Below are 25,106 nucleotides of genomic sequence, written 5' to 3'. Positions count from 1 at the left end.
CCTCCCCATATCCTCAAGTCTGCGTTGTTTTTGTTTCGGGATGATGGTAACTGAATGATTAAGCCCGTGACCTTAAGGCACATACTGTTACCGATGATTTTATTGTGGGGGAAGCAGGCTGGGCTTGAAACCGGGGTAGAGATGCAGCGAGCTCACACGTGCATTGGGGGGCCGCCTCTCTGGCTAACATGTGAGAGTAGGATTTGAAGGAAACAAGAAAGGTTAGGAAACAAGATCTAGTTAGGAGGTGATTGAGGGCAGTCACCCAGGTGAGGGATGACAGGGTCTAAACCAAGAGAGTGGAGTAGACACAGAGATAAAGGCGAGAAATGACAAAGCTGAGAAATGCTGGGAAGGGGCTGGAGGTGAGTAGAGGATAGTGCCACCAATCCAGACAGAAATCAGGGGGCTCTGTGATTGTGACAATGTTTGAGCCTTTGCTGTGAGCCTGGCAGTAATGAGGGGAGAATAGAAGCAGGAATAACACACAGGACCGCCTCCCAGGAGTTCAGAGTCCAGCCTGTGTCATCACAGGTAGGCTCTCAGGTGCCTCAAGTAGCCTTGGAGGGAGATGCTCCAGAGGGAAGCTTGGACTCTGCCACCAACGGGCTGTGTGACCTCAGGGAAGTCACCTTCCCCTCTCTGAGCCAGTGCCTTTACTTATTAACTAGTTCATGAGGTTCGATTAGTGATTCCCAAGCAGAGATCCCTGAGCAAAGCTCCACGGGGGAGGTCCCTGGAGAACCACGCTGTCAGAGAATATGCAAGGGCAGGTTAAAGGCTCGCTATGGCCTCACCACCACCAGGGGGACTGATGGTTTGCAGACACGCCTTGGGCAACGCTGGCTCAGATCATTGTTGAGGCCCCTTCCATCTCCAGGCTTCTCTGTGGCCGTGATCCCAAAGTCTCACTGTCTCAGCCTAAAATGGAGCGAGGCCTCCTTTCTCCTGAGTATGGGAGTAAATGGGCTCTTTCTCGGGGGGTACTTGTGAGTCATGGGGGAGCAGCCCTGAGACGACCAGGAGCTGTCTGCATTCAGACACACACGTGGGGTCTTTAGAATGTGTGAAGAGGGGTCAGAACTTGTAGCAGCACCTTGAAGGGCAGCCCACCTTGGGAATGGATACTGGAATTTCAGTCCTCCTGAGGAGGAAGGTGAAGATGAAAGGATGATGATGGCCAAGAAGACCGGGCCGGGCCCGGCGAGGGGCAGGGGCTGCAGGTGCCCCCACCCCGGCCAGGAGAGGCAGGGCCGAAGGGCAGGCCGAAAAGGCTTTTCGGGGAAAGGGGAGGAAAAGTTGTCCATCCCAAGGACAACCCTTGTTCAAAGAACTCTGAGTATTGTTCACAAGAGGACAATTTGCAAAAATAAGAAAAAGAAAAGTAACAATTCTTTCTGCTTGTCAACATAACATACAAGGACCTTGCTTCTCTCAGTGAGATCCCCATGCTTGTGTGTGAGCTTATTACTCCCACCAAATAGAGCAGAAAAAATTATTATTATTTAATTCTGTGCAGCCATGTCCCATCACAATAAAAGCATAGGGAAAAGAGGTACCAGCCAAGAAAATGGCAGGAATGACTTGTTCTGGAGAACCCCTCAGGTATACATGGGTCCCCTTAAGGAGGGCAGAGGGCAAAGGAACTTAAAAATCCAGCGCCAACAGATAATGGGTCAAGGTGCAGAATGTACCCTCCCTGCCTGGCCATGAGGCAGAAGAGTGGTCCTCAGGCAGGATTCCCCTAAAGACGCAACTCACCTGTGCTCTTGTGAAGCCGCCTGCTCTCCTGCAAAGATGTACTTCGGGTGCCCTGTGGGATGCTGGGAAGAGCATGGAGGTCTCTAACAGACGCTCAGCCCGCTCCCCGCCAGTCAGACTGAGACTGGCCCGCTGTGAGGAACCAGGGAAGGAGGCCTGGGGCTGGGGCACAGCAATCTCTCTCATTCTCTCCCTCTGTGCGTGTGTGTGTGTGTGTGTGTGTGTGTGTGTGTGTGTGTGATGAGGGGAACAGAGCTGAGGCCCCAGCTCATCCACAATCTGCTCCCCCATCTTTCCCACCTACCCCATCCCAACCAGAACCTTCCTGCCAGGACGACACCCAAATCCCAGGGCTTGTCAGGACCTCCCCTGCCTCCTCGGCTCACCTAGGCCATGCCCTCCTTCCGGACCCCACACAAGAGGGCCCCCCTGCACACCCGACCCACAGACCCACCACTTCCCTCCACAAGAGCACAAAGCCTTCAGTCTCCATCAGTTTCCGAAACGCACAGCCTCGCTGGGCTAACTTTTATACCCACTGAATATTTCATCCTCAAACGTGACCTCGTCGAGGTCAAGACCCTTGCCTGGTGTCCGGAGCCTGGCTCAGGGTCTTAGCCCTGATAAGGGCTCAAACTCTGGGTGCCCTGGCTGCGTGGGTGAGCCGAGCTCTTTTGCTAACATTCACCCGGGCGGACACAGACTGCGTTTCCACAGACACGACTGGGATGAGTCTTTCTGCAAAGAAAGATTCGATTCTACTTTCTGCTAAAGGCAAGTCTCTACTGTTGAATATTAGCAACAACGGCATTATCCGTCCTCGCCTCTTTGCGATGCCTATCAGCTCACTAACCAGAGAGCACACAGCAAGGGAGGAAGGATGGCGGGGGAGGGGTGGCGAGACCCCGCTTGCCCCCCAAATGCATCAACTGTACAATTTGGTAACTGGCGTAATCAAACTACTTAAGAAACAACTGATTACTAATTGCTATTATTAAGGATGTCAGCATTCCATGATTTTGCTGCTGATATCTTATATACAAGTCAAGATGCTACTTGAATTCTTGATTGAAATAGAAAACTAGAGGCATTATGGTGTGTTTGGGGTAATGGTATTTAAGCATCTGGAGGCAAGTTAAAGAAATACTAATTGGGTTTTTATTAAGAGATCTCACCCAGCAGCAAGTATAGGTGGGGAACGAGTGTGGGTGAACGTGGGATGGACATAGACCCAGTGGGTCCATTGGCAGAATTTGACTGTTCATTCAACCAGCTTGACACTGAGCGCGCTGTGCCATCCAAGGTACATCTACTCCCTCTGTCCCTGTGTGCGGAGGGCAACGTCGCCCACGGAAAACCCAACAGCTGAATGTCAGTTAAGTAAGCACAACCCCTGCCTTGGGGGACTCACATTTGAACCAATGACAAGTGTGTGTACGTTGCTGGTGTAATGGATACAGCAAGAGATTAACGGTGAGGTGACCCTGGCTCTCCCACGGACTGAGTGGTCTTGAACCTTGAACCTGTGTGGTCAGTCCATCTCTCTGAACCCTAATTTCCTCATTTAAAAACATGGGATAAGTGGGGTCATCTCTCAGGGTGTTTCCAAAAGGGACGAACTAGGGTTCTAAGAACAACGACTTGTGTTTATGGAGATTAACAAAACCCCGTTGCCTTCACAACACCTTCAGGTGTCGTGCACCCTGGCAGAGGCCTGTGTAGACTGGGCCCCAACTTCAGAGGAACGGCTGGCTCCAGGCCAGATGGGCAGGGAAGGTATCTCTGCCTCTGGTGGGAGGCTGGTTTACGAGCTCGAATCACCAAAGACCAGCAGCCTTGCACAGGGCCAGCCTCATTCCGATTGTTAGGAGAATAAGTCCACAGACCAGAGCTTGTTAGCACTGGAGCCAACCGCAAGTGGGGCAAAGATGGAAGAATCACGTGCAGTGAGCACTTCTCTTAGGTATACGGTTCCCAAGGGCTATTGTCTTTCCCACTTTCCCGGCTGAGGAAAATGAGGCTCAGAGAGGGTGAGTTCCACATCTCAGATGCCACAGCCGGAGGAGGTGGAAATCCAGAGCTCTTCCTGGTACTCCTTAATGCCCGTAATTGTCCTATGGCTGCATTTTACAGATGGGGACACCGAGGCTCACATGTGTTCCCTCACTGGGCAACAGCCAGTTAGGAGCAGCTCACAAACTGGGTATGTTTTCTGACTTGTAGTCAATAGTTCTTGACACATACCCACCAGAGACGTGTGGCAGGAAGATCCATGAAAAATGTCCCCATTGAGGCTGTAACAACCGTTCGACTTTACATCAGACACACACACACACACACACACACACACACACACACACACACGCACACATCAATAGCATGGAGTCCATCGCTTCAAATCATTCAAATAAGAGTATTAAGAAAAAACATGGATGAATGAACGGGGCGCTCGGCTGCAGAATGAAAACAAAAATGGGGAGCAGGAGGTCAGTGATGACAGGGAAGGATGGAGAGGCAAGAGCTCTGCCGTCTCGGCTGCAGCCCTGATCAGAGCATGTGGGGGCAGGGAGACCCTGCTCGAAGCAAAATGAAATTAAACCTTTCTAAGTACTTATAAATCAGCACCTAATGACACCATCCCACCACCAGCCGGAGCATTGCTCTTATTACTTTGATTCACAAGCCAGGAAAAGATCCGGAATTATGCACAAATTATTGTCCCATCTTCTTAATTAACACTGATTGCAAAATTCTTGCTAAAGTCCTTGCTAACAGACTCAATTATGCGCTGCCTGAATTGATTCACCCAGATCAAGTGGAGTTTATTAGAAATACGCTTTCCTACAATAACATCAGATTATCTTTGAATATAGTTAAATTATTTAGGAATAAAATGGCTCCAGCAGCAGCCCTTGTTTTAGCTTCAGAAAAATATCTCCCACCACCTAGAATGAAGATATTCCTTTGCTTTCTGTCAGACACACACCCTAGGCTCTTTTTTCCTAGGAGCAGGTTGACTTGCTGTGGTGAGATGAGATATATGCCTTCGAGCTAATGGTCCAGCTTCAAAGCATATGGGCAGGAAGAAAAATCCGACAGGATCAAGTCTCAGCTCCCCCCAGTATGAACTGTCACTGCCTGTGGAACACAGTGAAATTGCAATTAGGCTAAATCAGGATATTTTCAGAATCAAAATTGAGAAACAGGCTAATAAAGACATAATGTATGCTGATGACATACTTCTATTAGCATCACTCCCCAGCACACTGGAGAGTTTCGAAAGAACAAAAAGAAATGAGGATAAGAGGGAAGAGGCTTTTCTACCTTTCCAGGATGACGGTGGTTCCTGCAATGGTGCACTCTGCTGAGGATAAACATTCCAAAGAAACGAATTGGAAATGGCAAATGCACTACCTATAGCCTGGTACCAAATACCAGATTCAACAGATGGATATTGAACAGGGTCTGGGCTTGTCCTAATCACCACATCCTGGCACATAGTAGGTGTGTAATAAATATTAACAGACCAAATAACATATGGAGGACACTAAAAATCTCCTGGGTTGGCCCTTGAAAGACGAACGTGTTCTTGACAGGCTGGGATGGAAAGGAAGTTATTCCAAACTGAGGGAACAAAGGTAGCAGATGTGGAGCACACAGTGTGCACACAGGGAAGTAGGAGTTGGCTGGAAATAGGGTGTGTTAGTCAGGGGAGAGGGAGGAATATCTGGGCAAGCACTTTGGGACTGTATTGGGTGAGGCCACAAATCCTAGACATAGGCATTTACACTTATATGCAAAGGCAGTGAGGAGCCACTCAGCAATGGAATGAGATCATCTAATTTGGAAAAAAGTGAAAAACTCCTACATATGTAAGAAGGATAGAGGTGGAGAGACTGGTGCCGGGAGTCATGGCTAGCTGCACACACCCACTCCCCCTCCTCCTTTACCAATAAAGTCCCTATGACAACACCATGTGCCCAGCTGGAGAAAAAACAACATTTCCCCACCTCCCCTGAAGCCAGGGCTGGCCTTGTTCAAGTCAATAATGGACTGAACAGCAGATCAAAGATGACGGGAGAAAGAGTCAGTGAATTTGAAAACAGATCAATAGAGAGTATCCAGTCTGAAGAACAGAAAGTAAAACGATTGAAAATAAAATGAACAGGGACTGTGGGACAATACAGAAGGTCTGACACATTCAACCAAAGTCCAAGAAAGAGGATGGAGCAGAAAAACTATTTAAAGAAATAATTACCAAACATTTCCCAAATTGGATGAAAGATATAAACTTACAGATTCAAGAAGTTTAGCAAACCCAAAGCAGGATAGGCATCACAGGAGACAAATGTGTTCCTGGTATCTGGATGCTCTGTTGGCTGCTGTTCAGTCAAACTTGCCTTGAAAGTAAAGAGCATGTTTCATTGCAGTGAAGGGAGGGGAAAAGGTATGCAGAGAAAAAGACGCAGTAACAGTTTCTTATTTGGGGGTGCATGTAACTCTCCTTCCCACAAGCCTGCAGTCGTTCCCTACTGCCTACAGCAAAGGTTGGCAAACTATGACCCTAGGGCCAGCTACCTGTTTTTATAAATAAAGTTTTACTGGAACATGGCCCTGCTCATTCATTTACACAGTGTCCATAGCTGCTGTCATGCTACAATGGCAGAGCTGAGTAGTTGCCACAAAGACCATATAATGTACAAAACCTAAAATATCTATCTGGCACCTTACAAAAAGGCTTGGCAACCCCTGTCCAACAATGTACAGTTCCAATTTTATAGCAGGTGTCCAAGAGTCCAAAAGATGTGCTGTGAACTAACCCACCCCACCATCTCTCCCACATCCTTCACCCACCCTGCACTCCTGGGACTCTGATAAATAAAGACACTACTCATAGCTCAGTGGGGAGTAGGGGTTGCTCTGCAAAGTGTTTGCCATGAAAATTGACAGTAAACATTTAGAAACGTTGACAGCAATTTGACAATTAATATAACACCCACGTGTGTGATTACTGGACTTGTAATTATGCCTTTTTCCCATTTTATTCTTTCTTGTAATTAATTTTTATTGTATTTTGAAAGAGAATCACTCTGTGACAAATGGGGACCAAAAAAAAAAAAAAAAAAAAAAATCCCTGGTCCTTCACCTGATGTGGTTGAGAAACCCTGGTCCAAACCAGGCCTCAGTGACACCCCCAGGCCCTCTCTCCCCTCTTGGCCTTGGGGCAGGCCATCTCTGGTCTCCTGTCTTCACGTGCTCTGACAACATGCCCACCCGTCCTTCCAGGTGGCCCAGGAGCCTCGGGGTTCACAGTTGGGTGCCGTTTGCCTTGCAGGGTATTTGCTGGGGATCCACACCTTCGAGGGGGAGGGGAGAAAGAGGGATTGGCCAGTGACCCAGACCCCGCCATGCCTCGGCCAGCCCCAAGGGGAGCTTTGGAGATGATCCACATATCACGGTTTTCCCACATGGGGTCACGGTGGCAGGACCTGTCTACCGGTACCCGTCAATCACTGGATCTGCCACGTCGGGAAGCGTATTCTGGAGTGAGACGCCTCTCTACCCAGAAGGAGCTGACAGCCGGGGCAACAAGTCCTCCCTAACAGTGGGGTCTGGGCAGCACACCTCCGTGTCCACCAAAGGTCTTGGCCCTGCTGTGCACCTCGGCTCTGATCCCTCAGACCTGCTGTCTGCGGCTTGCATCCTCCCCAGATCCCCGCTCTGCCTGCCTGATCGCTGCCCGGTCTCCCGAGCACCCACCTTCCAGACTGCACCCTGGGCCCCACCAACACAGCCCTGAGGCCAGGGACGCCTGCCTGCCTCTTGCTCAGCCCAGAATAATGGGACTCTCATCCCCCACCACAGGCCAAGAGGAGGAGACAGACACCCTCAGGGGTCATGAGCCATCTTTTCCTTCAGTTCCCTCTGTGCTTTGCTCAGGTGCCACCTTCGGACAAAGCCTGTCCTACCCCTACTTCCTGTCACTCTGATACCTTACCTGATGCGTTCTCATCTTCACACCTGTACCCCTATCGATCAGTGATCTCACTCCACTTGCCAGCTAACAGCTGCCTTGTCTGTCTCTCCCACAAAGTGTAACCCTCCTTAAAGGCAAGGATTTCTACTCTGAATCTCCATAGGCCTCTAGTACCTGAAAAATGCCCCTTATGTGTACACTCAATACAGAATAATTCCAAATGGTATAGAAATTTACCCTTCCACCTGCAAACTCTGAAAATATCAGTTTCACTAAACACTTCCAAAACTTGATTTTTTAAAAACATTTCACAATTGGATAGGCAAAAAAGATGTCTTCTTTTAACTTGCATTTCTAATTAGTAAAAATGGACGTTGTGTATATGTTTAGTGGTCATTTCTATTTCTTATCACGCCCTTTTCCTATTTTTCTGTTGGAAATTCAAAGTTCTCATTTTTTGCCAACCGAAACATAAGGACAATGAACTTTAAATCCATCAGACATCACAGGGTTCGCTTTGCTCTGTGCAGACTTGCAAAGTAACCAAAGGACTCCACCAGAAGCAACCCCCCTCCTCAACTACAGGACCAGTAAACTTCTCATTTCTAGAAAGGAAGTAAAGGATGATAGGGCATAACCATCGGACCAAACCAACTTCAGGAGAGAAGTATTTTGCTCCCTGTGTGAGATTCATAAAAAACAATCAGTCTGAACAGGCAATTTGTCTCAAGAGGCAGGAGCTGCAATTTTATCATGTAATTAAATCCCCATGACAGTTGTAAAGAAACTCCGTCACCTTTATCAGGGAGAACTTCAATGAGATGCTTTCCAGCTCCATCACCAGAGTCTATAAGTGCCCTTCCAGGGCTGTTTACTCGTGGCTGTGCCTGCCGAGTTCCGGGCTGCCCCATCTCCCGCTCAACCACAGAGGATGGCAGTGCTCAAGGGCACCTTTGCTTCTGAGCTCCCGGAAAAGCCCTCCTGGGCCCTGATGAAAGCAGCACTTGACCTTTGGATGAGATGGCATTCGTAATGAGAAGTGACCATGTTGCTTTGCAGGATCTGCACCAGGCTGGGTAGCGCTGTCAGGAAAATAAGTTAGCGAGGTGTTTTCCCCCAGTATTGTACTCTTCCACATGACGGGAATGAGATTTCTCAATAATGTGAAATGAGGACAGACAATTTAATTCATTATTAATAGATGCACTTGATCTGAGGAAGTAAAATGTTTTAATGTTTTGTTAAATGAGGTGTGCTGTGCTAACATTGTTATTTGGAGAGAAGGTTAGGATACGTTAATATTTTTGGATGTTAATGTCTGTGTGACTAACTCTGGTGAATGGGTGGGTGGGTGTGTCCTGAGCTCTTAAAAGCAGAGCCTTACATGCCGGCTCAGCTTATTATTTTTAAAAAATGTTTTAATTTTTTTGTGTGAATTGCTTCTTTCACTTACGTAGTATTTTCTTTTTTTAATTGAAGTGTAGTTGATTTACAATGTTGTGTTAGTTTCAGGTGTACAGCACAGTGATTCAGTTATACATGTATATATATATATTCTTTTTCAGATTCTTTTCCCATATAGGTTATTACAAAATATTGAGTATACATAGTTCCCTGTGCCATACAGTAGGTCCTTATTGTTTATCAATTTTATATATAGTAGTGTGTATATGTTAATGTTAAATTCCTAATTTATCCCTCACCCCACCTTTTCCCTTTGGTAACTGTACGTTTGAAAAAATGTTGTAATTTTAAAAAGCTATAGGGAGTGGGGATGAAGGAGGAGTGGGCTTTAGAAATTAAATAAGGAGAGTGAGGGTCAAAAAAGGTGTGAAAGTAAATCCACGATAAGACCTGGGGCTAGTGCCAGGCCGTAGGAACGTTGAATTTAGGCCATCGGATTTAGTCCATGGCCACTTACAGAAACAATTCGGGTAGGAAGCAGAATATTGGTCAGGATAACAGGATGCATTAGTTTGTTGGAGGAAGTAATCAGAATCTCATTATGTCCCCAAGGGGGATGCCTTCCTGTCCTAGTGTGCCCATTTACTCGGGCGCTTGACCCCAGAAGGAAGCTAGACATTTGCCCAATGGCCTAGGAGAGAATCCACACAGTTGCCCTTTCCCAAGAGCACAAGGAAACTCTACCTCGTGGCCCAAACACCTGGGAAGCCACGGCTCTGGATAAGCAGCCTGACCCCGTAACAAACCCACCAGCCCCACATTTCAGGCTCTGCTGGGCTGTTCCACAGAACATCACCAGAGCCCATTCTCAGGCACTTCTGAGGAAAAGGAAATCATTCATCAATTCAATGGCAAGATGCAAAGATCCTGATATCACATGAAAATAGTAATTACCATTTGAACACTACCATTTGTATATCTCATTATCATTTTAAGGTGGTTTTTTTTTTTTTTTTTGTCTCATTTGATCGAGAAGCAAAAATTCCCTCCTGTTAGCTACCAACGCTACAAGACTTGGTATGGAGAACCAGTTTTTGTGTCTCCCATGGGCAAAACATTATGCTTATAAGTCCCCAGAATATTCTTTACAAAAGTATATTCAGGACTTGAGGACACGGGAAGGGGGAAGGGTAAGCTGGGATGAAGTGAGAGAGTGGCATGGACATATATGCACTACCAAATGTAAAATAGATAGCTAGTGGGAAGCAGCCGCATAGCACAGGGAGATCAGCTCGGTGCTTTGTGACCACCTAGAGGGGTGGGATAAGGAGGGTGGGAGGGAGACACAAGAGGGAGGGGATATGGGGATATATGTATACGTATAGCTGATTCACTTTGTTATAAAGCAGAAACTAACACACCATTGTAAAGCAATTATACTCCAATAAAGATGTTAAAAAATATATATTCACATCCAGTGGACTACCTGGCAAGCTAGGTAGAGAGATTTAGTCCATTCACTGAATCATCCAGATAAAAGTTGGGTATCCTCTTCTGCTTGCATTTTTGTCTTCTCCTAAGTTCACTCCACACTCTGCAATAAAAGGTCTCAGCAATTAAATTTCTTTACAAATGAGGTTCCTCTGTCAAATAGGTACCATCTGAAACTTCATCTGAAACACTGAAAGTATTAAACATATTGATGTGGAGAAAATTTTATTCATCAGAACCCCTCTCTTTCAAGAAGGGCACTGTATTTGTTCAGAAGAATGTCCTTGACCAGCTCCCTGAAGCTGAAGCTGAAACTAGCCAGGCCTGAGAACGTGTGGAACCACACTGAAAGGGAGAACAGGGAGGAAGATTTCAGTGTTTGCACCAGAGAGAGGGGAAGCAGAGATGGAGGAGATTCGTGGGACAAGCCTGTACAAACTGTGATAGACCCCTTCACATCCTCAGTATAGTTACCAAACTCGCTAGGTAATATTGTTGGTTGGCTAACTTGAAAGCAAACCAACCAACCAGAAAAAAAATTAAATGAGCTAACTTTGTGCCACAGGCAGGACAGAAAACACACATTCGAGCAGACACAGAAGTGGGGAAACATGAGGAGGCAAAGCACAGGGGTGTTCAGGCTTCCAGGGAGGACTCTGGGTTACACAAAACCAAGGGTCCCAGTGAGTAAGGGAACTCAAACTGACATCTAACTGACACAAGTTACTCTATACAGGCATTCTTTGAGGGTTTTAAAATAAAGTTAAATAATTTGCTGCACTTAGGCCACCTAAAGTTAGGTATAAACATCACCACATCCATAGCACGACTAACTCTGAGCTTAAAAACAAGAAAGAGAAAACTCGGGGCTTCCCTGGTGGCACAGTGGTTGGGAGTCCGCCTGCCAATTCAGGGGACACAGGTTCGATCCCTGGTCCGGGAAGATACCACATACCTCAGAGCAATGAAGCCCGTGCACCACAACTACTGTCTGCGCTCTAGAGCTCTCGAGCCACAACTACTGAGCCCACGTGCCTAGAGCCCGTGCTCCGCAACAAGAGAAGCCACCGCAATGAGAAGCCTGTGCACCACAACGAAAAGTAGACCCCTCTCGCCACAACTAGAGAAAGGCCCGCACGCAGCAACGAAGACCCAGCGCTGCCATAAATAAATAAATACATAAATAAAATTTTTAAAAAAGAAAGAGAAACCTCTAGTGCCAGAAACGAGGGGACCCCCGGCAGTGAGTGGCAATTTCAACCAAGTGATTCACGAGGACAACAGGATCCTATGGACCTGGGATGTTGGTTTCACCCACCAATTTGATACCCACTCATCCACATGTTCACTCAAATCATCAGTAAGCATAACATACAGTATCAGACTGGAAACAGATTCTGGTCTTCCCTTGTGAGCAATGTTTCTCAACCTTGGCTGCGTGTTAGAAGCACCTGGAAAGTTTCTAACCATCCTGATGCTCACGCTGCTCCCTCCAGCCCATTACATCAGAATCTCTCAGGCTGGGGTCCAGGCATCAATGTTTCTAAAGCTCCTCAGTGATTCCACTCTACAGCCACTGCTTTATAGGCACTATGTGTATTATTTCTCCAGTTCAAGTTTTTTAGCAATATTTTCCTAAACAAAGACCCATATTTTTCCATCTTCTCTAAAAGGTTTTCAACCTTCGATTACAGGTTGAAATATTCATACCTATGCCTACCTCTCCTTGCATATTAATGAGATAACCATGACACAAAAGAAAATTCTTTGAGTCCACCCTCACTTCTTCCTAGTGACCTACAGAGCTCCAAGTGCCCCCACTTCCTTTTCTAAATACTCCCAACCAATCCTTTTCATGATCCATTTAGGGATCTTGTCCAGAACTGACATCAATTCAGACTTTGAAGAATCAAGTTCTTTTCCTATTTGAAAACTAAAACTCTAGTCTTCTGGTCCTTCTTGTTTTATCTCAGTTTCTCAAAGATTTTGGCAATTGCGGAGCAACTCAGTACACAAATTCACCCTTGGAAGAAACTGAGTTTTCATATGGACTGAAGTAGGCAGAGAAGATAAGACTTGCGTTACATCTTGAAGGCTATGCATTGCCTTTTAAACAAGCTGAGAAGGATGAGGATGATAAAAATGAGATACAAATGGCTTGATCCAAGCAAGGTTTTGATGGGCAGAATTGGTGTGCAGCAGGAAAGGAGAAGCCCAACCAAGAGAGCTGGGTGAGGAAACAGTGTTACTCACGTAACTAAAGGACATCGTTCAGCTGGTGGGAAGGAAGATAAAGAACTCCTGTGTGTTGGGGTCCTATGGTCACTGCTTTTTTCCATGTGATCTTTTTTTATTGAGTTATGATTAACACACAATATTACATTAGTTTCAGGTGTCTAACATAGTGATTCGGTATCTTTATACATTATGAAATGATCACCACAATAAGACCAGTTACCATGTGTCACCATAAAAAGTTGTTACAATATTATTGACTATATTCCCTGTGTGTATTATTACATTCCCTTGACTTATTTATCTTATAGCTGGAATTTTGTACCTCTTAGTCTCCCTAGCTATTTTACCTGTCCCCTCAACCCCTCTCCCCTTTGGCAACCACCAGCTTATTCTCTGTATCTGTGAGTCTGTTTCTGTTTTGTTTTGTTTTGTTTTTGGATTCCACATGTAAGTGAGATATTACAATATGTGTCTTTCTCTGTCTGACTTATTTCACTTAGCATAATAGTCTCCAGGCCATCCAAGTTGCCACAAATAGCAAGATTTCACTCTTTTTACGGTGGACTAATATCCCATTGTATATACATACCACATCTTCTTTATCCATTCATCTCTGGATGAACACTTAAGTTCCTTCCATATCTTGACTGTTGTAAATAGTGCAGCAATGAAAATAGAGGTACATATATCTTTTCTAATTAATGTTTATTTTTCCTTCAGATAAATACCTAGAAGTGGAATTGCTGGATCATATGGTAGTTCTATTTTTAGCTCCATACAGTTTTCCATAGTGGCTGCACCAGTTTACATTCCCACCAACAGTGCACGAGGATTCCCTTTTCTCCATGTACTCATTAACATTTGTTATTTGTGATCTTTTTTGGTGATAGCCATTCTGACAAGTGTGAGGTGGTATCTCATGGTGGTTTTGATTTGAATTTCCCTGATGATTAATGATGTTGAGCATATTTTCATGTGTCTGTTGGCCATCAGTATGTCTTCTTTGGAAAAATGCCTGTTCAGGTCCCCTGCCCATATTTTAATTGGATTGTTTGTTTTCTTGATATTGAGTTGTATGCATTTTTAATATATTTTGGATGTTAACTTCTTGCCAGACATTTCATTGGCAAATATCTTCTTCCATTTAGTAGGTTGCCTTTTTGTTTTGTTGATGGCTTTTTTCACTGTGCAAAAGTTTTGTAGTTTGAATTGGTCCCATTTGTTTGTTTTTGCTTTTGTTACTCTTGCCTTAGGAGACATATCCAAAAAAAATATTGCTAAGACTGATGTCAAAGAGGTTACTGCCTATGTTTTCTTTTTTATTTTTTTATTTTTTTATTTTTTAAACATCTTTATTGGAGTATAATTGCTTTACAATGGTGTGTTAGTTTCTGCTTTATAACAAAGTGAATCAGTTATACATATACATATGTTCCCATATCTCTTCCCTCTTGCGTCTCCCTCCTTCCCACCCTCCCTATCCCACCCCTCTAGGTGGTCACAAAGCACCGAGCTGATCTCCCTGTGCTCTGCGGCTGCTTCCCACTAGCTATCTATTTTACATTTGGTAGTGTATATATGTCCATGCCACTCTCTCACCCTGTCACATCTTACCCCTCGCCCTCCCCATATCCTCAAGTCCATTCTCTAGTAGGTCTGTGTCTTTATTCCCGTCTTGCCACTAGGTTCTTCATGACCTTTTTTTTTTTTTTTTTTCCTTAGATTCCATATATATGTGTTAGCCTACGGTATTTTTCTCTTTCTGACTTACTTCACTCTGTATGACAGACTCTAGGTCCATCCACCTCACTACAAATACCTCCATTTCATTTCTTTTTATGGCTGAGTAATATTCCATTTGCCTATGTTTTCTTTTAGAAGTTTTATGGTTTCAAGTCATATTTAAGTCTTTAATCAATTTTGAGTTTATTTTTGTATATGGTGTAAGAGAGTGGTCCAGTTTCATTCCTCTCCATGTAGCTGTCCAGTTTTCCCAACATCATTTATTGAAGAGACGTTTCTCCATCATATATTCTTGCATCCCTTGTTGTAGATTCATTGACCATATGTGTTTATTTCTGTGGTCTCTATTCTGTTCCACTGATCTATGTGTCTATTTTTATGCCAGTACCATACTGTTTAAATTACTATAGTTTTGTAGTATAGTTTCAAGTCTGAGAGTGTGATATCTTCAGCTTTGTTCTTCTTCCTCAAGATTGCTTTGGCTGTTTGAGGTCTTTTGTGGTTCCATGCAAATTTTAAGATTATTTTTTCTAGTTCTGTGGAAAATGCCATTGGTATTTTCATGTGGTTTGCCTTGAATCTATAGATTGCTTTGGGTGGTAGAACATTTCAATGATATTGATTCTTCTAATCCATGAGCACCAAATGTCTCTCCATTTGTTTGTGTAACCTTCAATTTCTTTCCTCAATGCCTTACAGTTTTCTGAGTACAGGTCTTTTACCTCCTGAGGTAAGTTTATTCTTTTTGATGCAAATGTAAATGGGATTGTTTTCTTCATTTCTCCTTCTGATAGTTTGTTATTAGTGAAGAGAGATGCAACTGATTTCTATATATTAATTTTGTATCCTGCAACTTTAGTGAATTCTTTTATTAGTTCTAGTATTTTTTTGGAAGAATCTTTGGGCTTTCCTGTATATAGTATCATGTCATTTGCAAATAGTGACAGTTTTACTTCTTCCTTTCCAATTTGAATGCCTTTTATTTCTTTTTCTTGCCTAATTGCTGTGGCCAGGACCCTATGTGTTCCCTGAGAGTAAATGTGTTATATTTTTTGTCTCTGAATCCCCAAAACCTAATAGCACACCCTAGAACATAATATTACACAAATGATTATTGAATAAATAGGTGAATGAATGGGTTGATTTTCAGCCATTTGTCGGGGGTTTTTTTGGTTTTCTTTTTATTTTGCTTGGCTTTTTTTAAATGTAAGAGTCACACATACAGCTCTTCTTGTTCTTTAAAACAACAACTCTGCCACGCTGCCGTGTAGAACTAATCTCCATGTCCTACTTGTGAAACCAATTCTGTCTACCATAAGCTATTTTTAAAGCTCTCACAAAGAACCAAGTCTGTTTCTGGACTACTACCCCCTACCCACTGAAATCAAGCTTGAGTATTTAGGGTGCTGTTGACAAATATAACACTTGGAAAGCTAAATTTAGCATAGAACACAGGGTGGAATGGCTCTTATCCCTGGACTCACCTCCAGGGTCCCACCCCTTTTAAAAATAGCCCATGACAACATGTATCAGGTACAAAAGAATGCTCTAGTTTAAAGTACAGGCTCCGGTTGGATCCTGGATTATAGTTGCATATAAAAAGTCTTTCAGAAATGTATTTAATTACTAGCTATCAGTCTGAGAAAATAACAGGGCAGAAAGGCTATGTTTAAAGAAACGAAATACCCAAAGAATTAATATTGCTACTGAAATGAATAGAGCAATGACATAATATGGAAATGAAGGGGGAAGGACAGATGACTTTATTCTAGTGGACATTCCAGAAAGGAAATGGTCTCCGTAGTGTTGCTGTTTGTCATTCTCCATATGCTCTTGTCTCTTGTGTCTGATGAAGGCTGCATGCTCCTTGCAAACATGGTCTGCATAGTCTTTACCACTGCATTTTCCGTAGCACTCAGCAGGGTTCTGGGACACCCCCAGCCCCTACACTGTCTTCACCAACGTGAGCCCTTCAGCCTTTGAGGCACTGTCAACACCACTTATCCGCCTGCACAAAGCATCACAGATGAGCAGAGGCTACACCTCTCCCATCCCAGCACCCTGCAGCCCCCTTCTGTAGAGAAGGTGTGTGTTTTACCATTTGGGGGAAGCTCCAGGCCTTGGGTCAGCCCATGTAATACAGTCATGCCTGCAAATCAGGTCTATGATGAGGGTAAACCATCTTTGTTAAATCATAAGTGCATCCAATCTCCCCTCCACTCTTTACTGCAAGCCTTGCTAAGAAAGGTCAAGGGTATTCTGCTGGGTCCCCCTTTTGTGGAAAATCTCAATGAAAGGGGCACCCCAGGGGCCAGGTTACTCTGAGAGATCCTGCTCAGGCTTTAGAAGGACTTAGAGGGAGGCAGGGGGTGGTCAGGGGGCAGCTTTGGGGAGTGAATGAGAGTGAGAGAGAGGGACATGGGAAAAGAGGGTGATTACGAAGTCCAGCTCTGACTAAAGAGGTGCTGCCTCGTGAGCCCTAACCCTTGACATCAGGTCTTTTCTCCTGTTGTCTCTATGCTGTTTGACTGCAACACCACATAGCAATGGATCCCACGATCCCTGGGCTACCACTGGCACTGAGAGGATGGTGGCTACTGATATTCACACCTCCCTCCCCCGGAGCCTCTGTGCCTAACTCTCCTGGGCACATGCTCCACCCCCTTTGCTGGTCCAGGCAGTGCCCTCCCGACTCTCCTTCCTCTCTCTAGCCTCTGGGCACATTTTTTATTGTAAGTCACATAGACGTGGCACAGGATCCTGTTGGCCAACTCCACTGGCCCATCCCAGCTTCCTAGCAAGGGAAAAACAAGAATTGGAAAAAATATATGAGAATTGTGTTTTATCTATGTTATAAGAAAAAAGTGACCTTATTAATTTTTTAAAAAACTTTCCATTGAAGTATAGTTGATTTACAATGATTCAGGTGTACAGCAAATTGACTCAGTTTTATGTATATATATGAATATATATATATTTTTTTCAGATTCTTCTCCATTATAGGTTATTACAAGATATTGAACATAGTTCCCTGTACTATAGTAGGTCCTTGTTGTTTATCTATTTTATATATAGTAGTGTGTATCTATTAATCCCAAATTCGCAATTTATCCCTCCCTCCCCCGCTTTCCATTTTGGTAACCATAAGTTTATTTTCTATGTGTATGAGTCTATTTCTGTTTTGTAAATAAGTTCATCTTTATCGTTTTTTTAGATTCTACATATAAGTGATATCATATTTGTCTTTCTCTGTCTGACTTACTTCACTTAGTATGATAATCTCTAGGTCCATTTATGTCGCTGCAAATGGCATTATTTCATTCTTTTTTATGGCTGAGTGGTAGTCCCTGATAGATAGATAGGTAGATAGATGATAGATAGATAGATAGATAGATAGATAGATAGATAGATAGATAGATGATAGATAGATAGATCACATCTTCTTTATCCATTCATCTGTTGATGGACGTTTATGTTGTTTCCATGTCTTGGGTATTATAGATAGTGCTGCTATGAACATAGGGGTGCATGTATCTTTTCGAATTAGAGTTTTCATCTTTTCTGGATATATGCCTAGGAGTGGGATTGCTGGATCATATGGTAACTCTATTTTTAGATTTTATTGATTTTTAGACAATAAAATAAAGCCCTGAACTACAGTGTAGCAAGTAACTAGTAAGTTACTAATAAAGAACTGTTACCATCCATTAAAAAAAAAAAAAATTGTGGCATCTCTCATCTTCAGCAAGGGATGCGCATTTTGGGATCAGTTCTCAACAACTGGAAGAAACTCACAGGCCACCTGGGGCCCCAGAGGATGCCTTTGGGAATCCCTGGTCTGTCCTACTACAGAGCCTCCCACCCGGGGACACTTGTGCAGAGCCTGGTCATTTGCAGTGTCCAGCTGGGCCTCCCTCACACAGCCTTGGGGCTGACACAGCCCTCAGAACACACATCCATTCACCACTGGCCACAGCAGCTAAGGAAGTGGATGGGATGAAAGCAAGAAGACACCCTACAGAGCAGGGAAGAGAAGCCCTGCCTGTTTTAGGCTGTGTGCCCTTGTCATGCGGAGAGCTGTTTGGAAGATATACAGATGTGCTTGTCTCTAGAGTTTACATCTATATAATCACACGGGGGTGGCTGAGCTCGTTGGCATATTAGTGGTCACATGATGCTGGCCATATCAAGTAACCATTATCACATCAGAGCCCACACGAGTTATAAATACACCACCACCCAGCCCCAGCTGGATGACAATTGAGTAATAACAATAGAAATAGCTCACACTCCGTAAGACCATCTTTCCCCTTCCTGGAGAACTTTTCCGAGATCATCGGCATTGCAATGAAGAGACAGCCAGAGCCAGTTGGAGGGAAACTTCAGATCTTTCAGAAGATGGGAAAAGAGCCTCAAGCCAGAGCTGGGTGGCCGGTGCTCGAGTACCATACTGCCTTGGTCACAGGAGACCTGGACCATCTTAAGCTCCTCATGGACCAGTTCTTCCAGGACGCCAACGTGGTGTTTGAGATCAAGAAGGATGAGATGGAGTGGCAGGTGAAATCCCTGGCCACGTTTGGACCGTCAGGTACCTTTGCTCCTTTAAAGCCCGGTTATTTATTTTTTTAAGGAACTACTAACACACCTCTGAACATATAGCTCCAGTGTGTAGACTGCTCACACGGGTGCTGCATTTAACATACTCGAGCAAAAGACATCTAGAAGCCAAACTTTGCGTGCATGATTTTTAAGATGTAGTTTTTAGGTGAGAGATGAGAGAGATCAAATTGGAAAGGCCAAGCTGTTGGTGAGAAGTGCCCTTCGCATGCTGGAGGTGCCTCTTGTCTTTAAAAAGAGCTTTAGTTTGAATGCTGATCTGCCAGAGCCTGGATCTGGCAGCCAGGGAGGCAGGAGATAAAGTACGCCTCTCCTTTGAGTGCGCCCGGAGCGGGCCCCTGGTGAGCAGCACCGGGCAAGTTTCCTCTGTGGATCCGTGAACGCCACGGCTCCAGCGGGGAAGCTGGGACACAGCCAGCACCGTGGAGGGAGAGCTCTCAGGAGCCGCTCCTCCTGGAACCCGGGGGATTCTGGGAAGGGGGAGGAGGGGGAGAAAAAAGAGGTCCTTAAGTTGTGTATGTCTGCATTCTTGTCGCCTGGACACTGTCGCTATGTGCCGGGCAGGCAAACATACCCCCAGGTAGAGAGAAGCCCCCTCACCCCCATCTGGGATGAACAGACTTTCTGACCATCAGGCTGCACTGTGGCCCCCTTGGCTGGCACTCCTTATTGGGCACCCTTCCTCCCGTGCATCCCGATGCCACACGTTTACCGAGAGGGTTCATGTGTTGGAATCTGTGAGGATTTCAGACTCTGTGGTCAGTGGGCCAATGGCCAGTGCCCCGTGCCCCTGACTCGTGATCTCTGGCAGGCCAAGAATCAGGAAGGGTGGTTTCCAAAGCACTGACCCAGTCTGTGTACACCTCACACAGGGAGAAGGGAATAAACCCAAACCCTGCCAAAGGGCTAAGCAGCTGAGAGTCGCCAGCGAGGCGGCAGAGGCTGCGGGAAAGGCACGCGCAGGTCTAGTCTGGGCCAAAACCCCTCCCGGCCAAAGGCATCCCAGAGCCTTTTTGGGTCTCCTCTCCCTCACCTGTCCCAGATGGGGCACACACCTTTCTCCAGAGGGCTGTGTGACCATTCAACCAAGAATGCTAACTGCTTGAATGTTCGATTAATGTTGTTTTTAATCACATGCCTCGCAGCCCTGGACACACACACACTCAAATGTTGCACTGATAGATATTAATGTCAGTTCATCGTCTGAATCAAAGCCTCTTTCCTGTTTTCCCCCTCAATCTTTCCACCCCTAACTTTGCTGTTTTTCTATGGCACATCTGTACGACAGGAGATTAGAGCATTGTGGCAGTGAAGGGACCTGAGATATGACCGAGCAGAAGGGCAGCCCTGGGAGTTAGTGCTGGCCTGCGGCCTCAGTGCAGGCTGGGAAGAGAGGATGGACACTTCTGGACTCTGTGCTCTTTCAGCACAGCCACCTGAATTCTCCCAGCTGGTCCAGTAGCAGAAATGACCAAACCCGGGCTGAGGACAGTGGCCCCGACACTGCCCTCGCTCGTACGAGGACTTCCTGGTGGCCAATTCAGCTCCTCCTGAAGGGAGCCATGGGGAAGGGGATACACAGGTTCACAGTGGCTGGCTCCTGGGTACCACATCCACGACGGAATGCTGGCCCCATCAAGCTCGCAGTGCCAGGAAAGCATTAGCATGGAGCGGATGTCTAGAGGGAGGTATCACCTGGGGAGAAGCCTGCTTCTGTGTCCTTCCTGGTGGCAGAACCTGGACCAAGGGTGGGATTTATTGGAAGCTGATTGATGATTCAGGTTTACTGAATGAGAGAGCTGCCTTAGAACGGGATTCTCTGGAAGGCCTGATAGAAGCTCATCACCATCTCCAGGGACCTGGAGAAAGGGGCTGGCCCTAAGCTATGGCTGAGCTAAATGCCCAACCAAGGCCCCTTCCCATCAGTCCAGGGGAAGACTTGGGAATCTTGGGTGGGTGAACAGAGCTGCTGATGGTGGGAACTTAGCATGCCCTAGAAAATGGAGTACCCCCTTCCTTGACCCTCAGTAAGTAAACTTCCTGTCTCAGGAAAATGAGTAGAATCAACAACCAGGAGCTGGCCCCTACAAGAATGTAGGTCACTGTTACGGTCAAGGACCATATCCATCATCTCCCTCAAATCAGACCCGGTCTTCACTGGGCAGGGCAGCTCAAACCCATGCAGGCCCACGGCCGCAGGGCCTCCAGCCGCCATCACCCACCACCAGGACGACAGGCCCCCTCTTCCCCCACCGAGTGCGCACAACCTCCAGGCTGGGCCTTGGGGACGCGGGGCGGGCTGGAACCGCGCGCTGCATGGAGGTGCGTAATTATGAGTGGTCTTTCAAACTGCTCAGCATGGGTCCCGGGAAGGAGGTGGCCTGTGAAAAGGGTCTCCTCCACAGCTCATTACAGCCACAGTATCGATTCTTCCATCATTATCAGAAGGCATCCCTGCCATGTGAAATCCTGTCCCTTGAAGTGTATTCACCAGGGACAGCTTTCCCCCATTTCCAGGAGTGCTCGCGGCTGCTAACAACCTTCCCCCGGCCTTTTGAAAGCCCCTAGTTTTCAGAGAAGGGAAATGTACAGCTCCCGCTCCATTCATCCCTCAAGAAAGAGCAACCCTATACGCGCGCACACACACACACACACAAAACCCCAAAGAGCGCAAAGAAACAAACCAGAATTGTGCTCAATGCAGACCACCACATCAAAGGGTGCTTCTGAAACCCGGCCACTTCCAAGACAACTAAACTTTCCGAGTCCTTTTCTCGAGCAACCTTGGTGATGTGGGTCAGTTTGTTTTGTCTGTTGTCTTCCCCTCTTAATGATAAAGGGGTAAATTCGGGGCTCGAAAAGAGAGGGCTTGGATTCCAGAAAAATCCACAGCTCACTTTCCTCCCTCAAGCTGCCCCTAATTCAGAGTCTGGAAAATGTGAATTCTCCCACTGTCCACCCTGCTTGTTCAGCTTTTAACTCCTCAAATCTTACCCAAGTTACCCTCACATTTGGCAAAACTCTCTTGCTTCTCAATAACCGCCCACCCCGATCTCTCCTTTGTATTTCTTCTCTCCCTGTCTCTCCATCTCTGTCTTTCCAGTGTGTCTCTGCTCTGTGTGCTGTTACTTTCTCCCCTCTTCCTACACTTTTTTCCCTTGCTATCTCTCTGCCCCTCGCTGTCAGGGCCCTTTCACCTCTACCCCCACGCCTCCCTCCAGCCCTCATCCGTGATCCAGTTGGCCCTCACTGGGTTTCTCTGTCCCGAACCCTGAGCATCTCTGTGTATCTCCCTACCTGCCCACCTGGTACCTACTTCTAAGAGATGGTTTCACCCTATTTCAGTCTTAATGGACACCGCTCCCCCCACCCGCGTCCCCCGACTCACCTGACCTCTCCCCACCTCCCCTCCACCCCCAGGCCTCTGGACCCTGGAGTACAAGCGCGAGCTCACCACGCCCCTGTGCATCGCCGCGGCCCGGGGCCACACGGCCTGCGTGCACCACCTGCTCGGCCGCGGCGCGGACCCCGACGCCAGCCCCGGCGGCCGCGGCGCCCTGCACGAGGCCTGCCTGGGGGGCCACACGGCCTGCGCCCAGCTGCTGCTGCAGCACCGCGCCGACCCCGACCTGCTCAGCGCCGACGGCCTGGCGCCCCTGCACCTCTGCCGCACGGCCGCCTCGCTGGGGTAAGGACCCGGGGCCCCGGCCACCCACCTGACCCTCGACCCTCGCCCCCCGACCCCTGCCCCTGCCCCCGGAAGCCCTCAGCGCCCCGACCCCACTCAGACCCCGGACCAGGCCTCCGTCACCGCTCCAGGCCCCGCCCCCAAGCCCACCCCCGCAGGCCCCGCCCCCAGACCCTCGGCCTCGGCCCCGCCCGGACCCGGACCCGGACCCGGACCCGGGAGCTCTCGGCCACGTCCGTCAGAGCCCCTCGGAGGCCACCGGGCCCCCCGCCCCGGCCTCGGCCCCAGCCCGGGCCCCGCGCCCGTTTAATTAGCGCTTGATTGCGAGCGCGGGGGGGGCCGGCGCCACACGGAGGTAATGAGCCGGTGATCACCGGCCCGCAGACGCCGGCGCGGGAGAATGCTAAAAGGCCACTGGCGGGGTTGGAGGCTGAAAAATTAGGGTTTTTAATGATAATTTTATGCAGAATAATTGTCACAGTGTGACATAAATGGTTAGCTCCTCGGGCGGGGCTTCGGCGTCCCACAAGCCAGCCGAGCTGCGCCCGCGTTTTCGGGGCCCACCCCCCGCCCAGGTGCCGGGGTTCTGGAAGTTCTGCTGGTGCCGGGTCCAGCCTCGCGGCTGTCCTTGCGGAGGGTCTGTCCCCTCGGGGTCCAGTAGGTCCTGGGAGAGACGGCGGGGGCCCATCGCGTCATTGCATCGGATTTCTGTTCCGGGGGCCCAGCTTGCGTTGTGTCATCTTGACATTTCTTTTAGTCCCTGTTCTTGGGATTAAAATTTCTTGGCCTTCTGTCTCTATGATGACGATTAAATAAAATCACCATGTCAAGCGCAGGCAGGCAGGACTACTGAGCTCTCAGGGACCAAGGCGGAGGGGCACCGCCTACCAATGTCACGTGGAGCAGGGACTCAGAAAGGCACGTGGACCACCAGGAGTCTTGAAGGAAAGTGACTGAAAACAACATATTTTTCAAAAGCAGCTTTACTGCGTTGTAATTCCATATAGTAAACTGCGCATGCTTAAAGTATACGATCTGATAAATTTGGACACAGGCATGCACTCATGAAACCATCCCTATAATCAAGATAGTGAACCCAGCCATCACCAGCAAAAGGTTCCCTTGCCCCATTGTAATCTCTCCCTCCCCCTCCTCCAATTTCCCACTGATCTGCTTTTGGTCACTATAGTTTAGTCTGAATTTACTAGAATTTTATGTGAATGGAATGTAGTCTCTTTTGTCTGGCTTCTTTCATGCAGCAATATTACTTTAAGATTTGCTTTGAAGCATGTAATATTTTTTATTTTCATTTCATATTGGAGCGTAGTCGATTAACTGTGTTGTGTTAGTTTCAGGTGTACAGCAAAGTGATTCAGTTCAACATATACATGTATCTATTCTTTTTCAAATTCTTTTCCCATTTAGGTTATTACAGAATATTGAGCAGAGTTCCCTGTGCTATACAGTAGGCCCTTGTTGGTTATCTATTTTAAATATAACAGTGTATACATGTCAATCCCAATACTTTGAGAGTTGTCATACTGTTGTGTGTATCTATAATTCACTCCTAGGCATTGCTGAGTGGTATCCCACGGGTAGAGGATAACACAATGTATCTATCCACTCATATGTTGAAAGACACTTGATTGTTTCAGGCTTGGGGCTGTTACAAATAAAGTTGCTATGAACATTTGTGTACCAGCCTTTTTCTGGGTATATGCTTTCATTTCTCCTGGATAAATACCTAGGCAGAGCTGTGTCACATGATATGATTAAAAGATAATCTTTTAGGAAATGACCTTCCAAATTGGATCTACCATTTTACATTCCCACCAGCAATATATGAATGTTCTAGATGCTTCCCATCCTCACCAATACTTGGTATGGTCACCCTTTAGCTGTAGACATTCTTTAGGTACTCAGAAATGTTCCATTGTAGTTTTGATTTGCATCTCCCTGATGACAAGTGATGTTGGGCATCTTTTCATGTACTTATTTGCCATCCATTTATCTTCTTTGGTGAAGTGCGTGTTCAAATCTTGTGCCCTTTTAAAATATTGGGTTGTTTGTTTTCTTCTTAAATTTTTAGATTTCTTTATATATTCTGGATACAAGTCCCTTGTCAGGCATGTGATTTATAAATATTATCTCCCAGTTTCTGGGTTACATTTTCTTTCCTTAAAAGTG

The 25,106-nt window shown here is 46.5% G+C and overlaps 1 protein-coding gene across 1 annotated transcript in view; it reads left to right on the top strand.

The window, feature by feature from the left end:
- ASB18 (ankyrin repeat and SOCS box containing 18) overlaps positions 1–25,106 on the top strand; it is a 64,899-nt gene that overhangs the window by 3,710 nt on the left and 36,083 nt on the right. Inside the window, exons 2-3 of the mRNA XM_059928989.1 lie at positions 19,080–19,202; positions 22,652–22,919. Coding sequence (XP_059784972.1) covers positions 19,080–19,202; positions 22,652–22,919 — 391 coding nt within the window. The remainder of the gene's footprint in view (positions 1–19,079; positions 19,203–22,651; positions 22,920–25,106) is intronic.

Source organism: Balaenoptera ricei, chromosome 7 (genome assembly GCF_028023285.1).
Source record: "Balaenoptera ricei isolate mBalRic1 chromosome 7, mBalRic1.hap2, whole genome shotgun sequence".
Lineage (NCBI taxonomy): Eukaryota > Metazoa > Chordata > Mammalia > Artiodactyla > Balaenopteridae > Balaenoptera > Balaenoptera ricei.
Note: the sequence above shows the minus strand (reverse complement) of the source record. Positions and strands in the feature narration are given on the sequence as shown.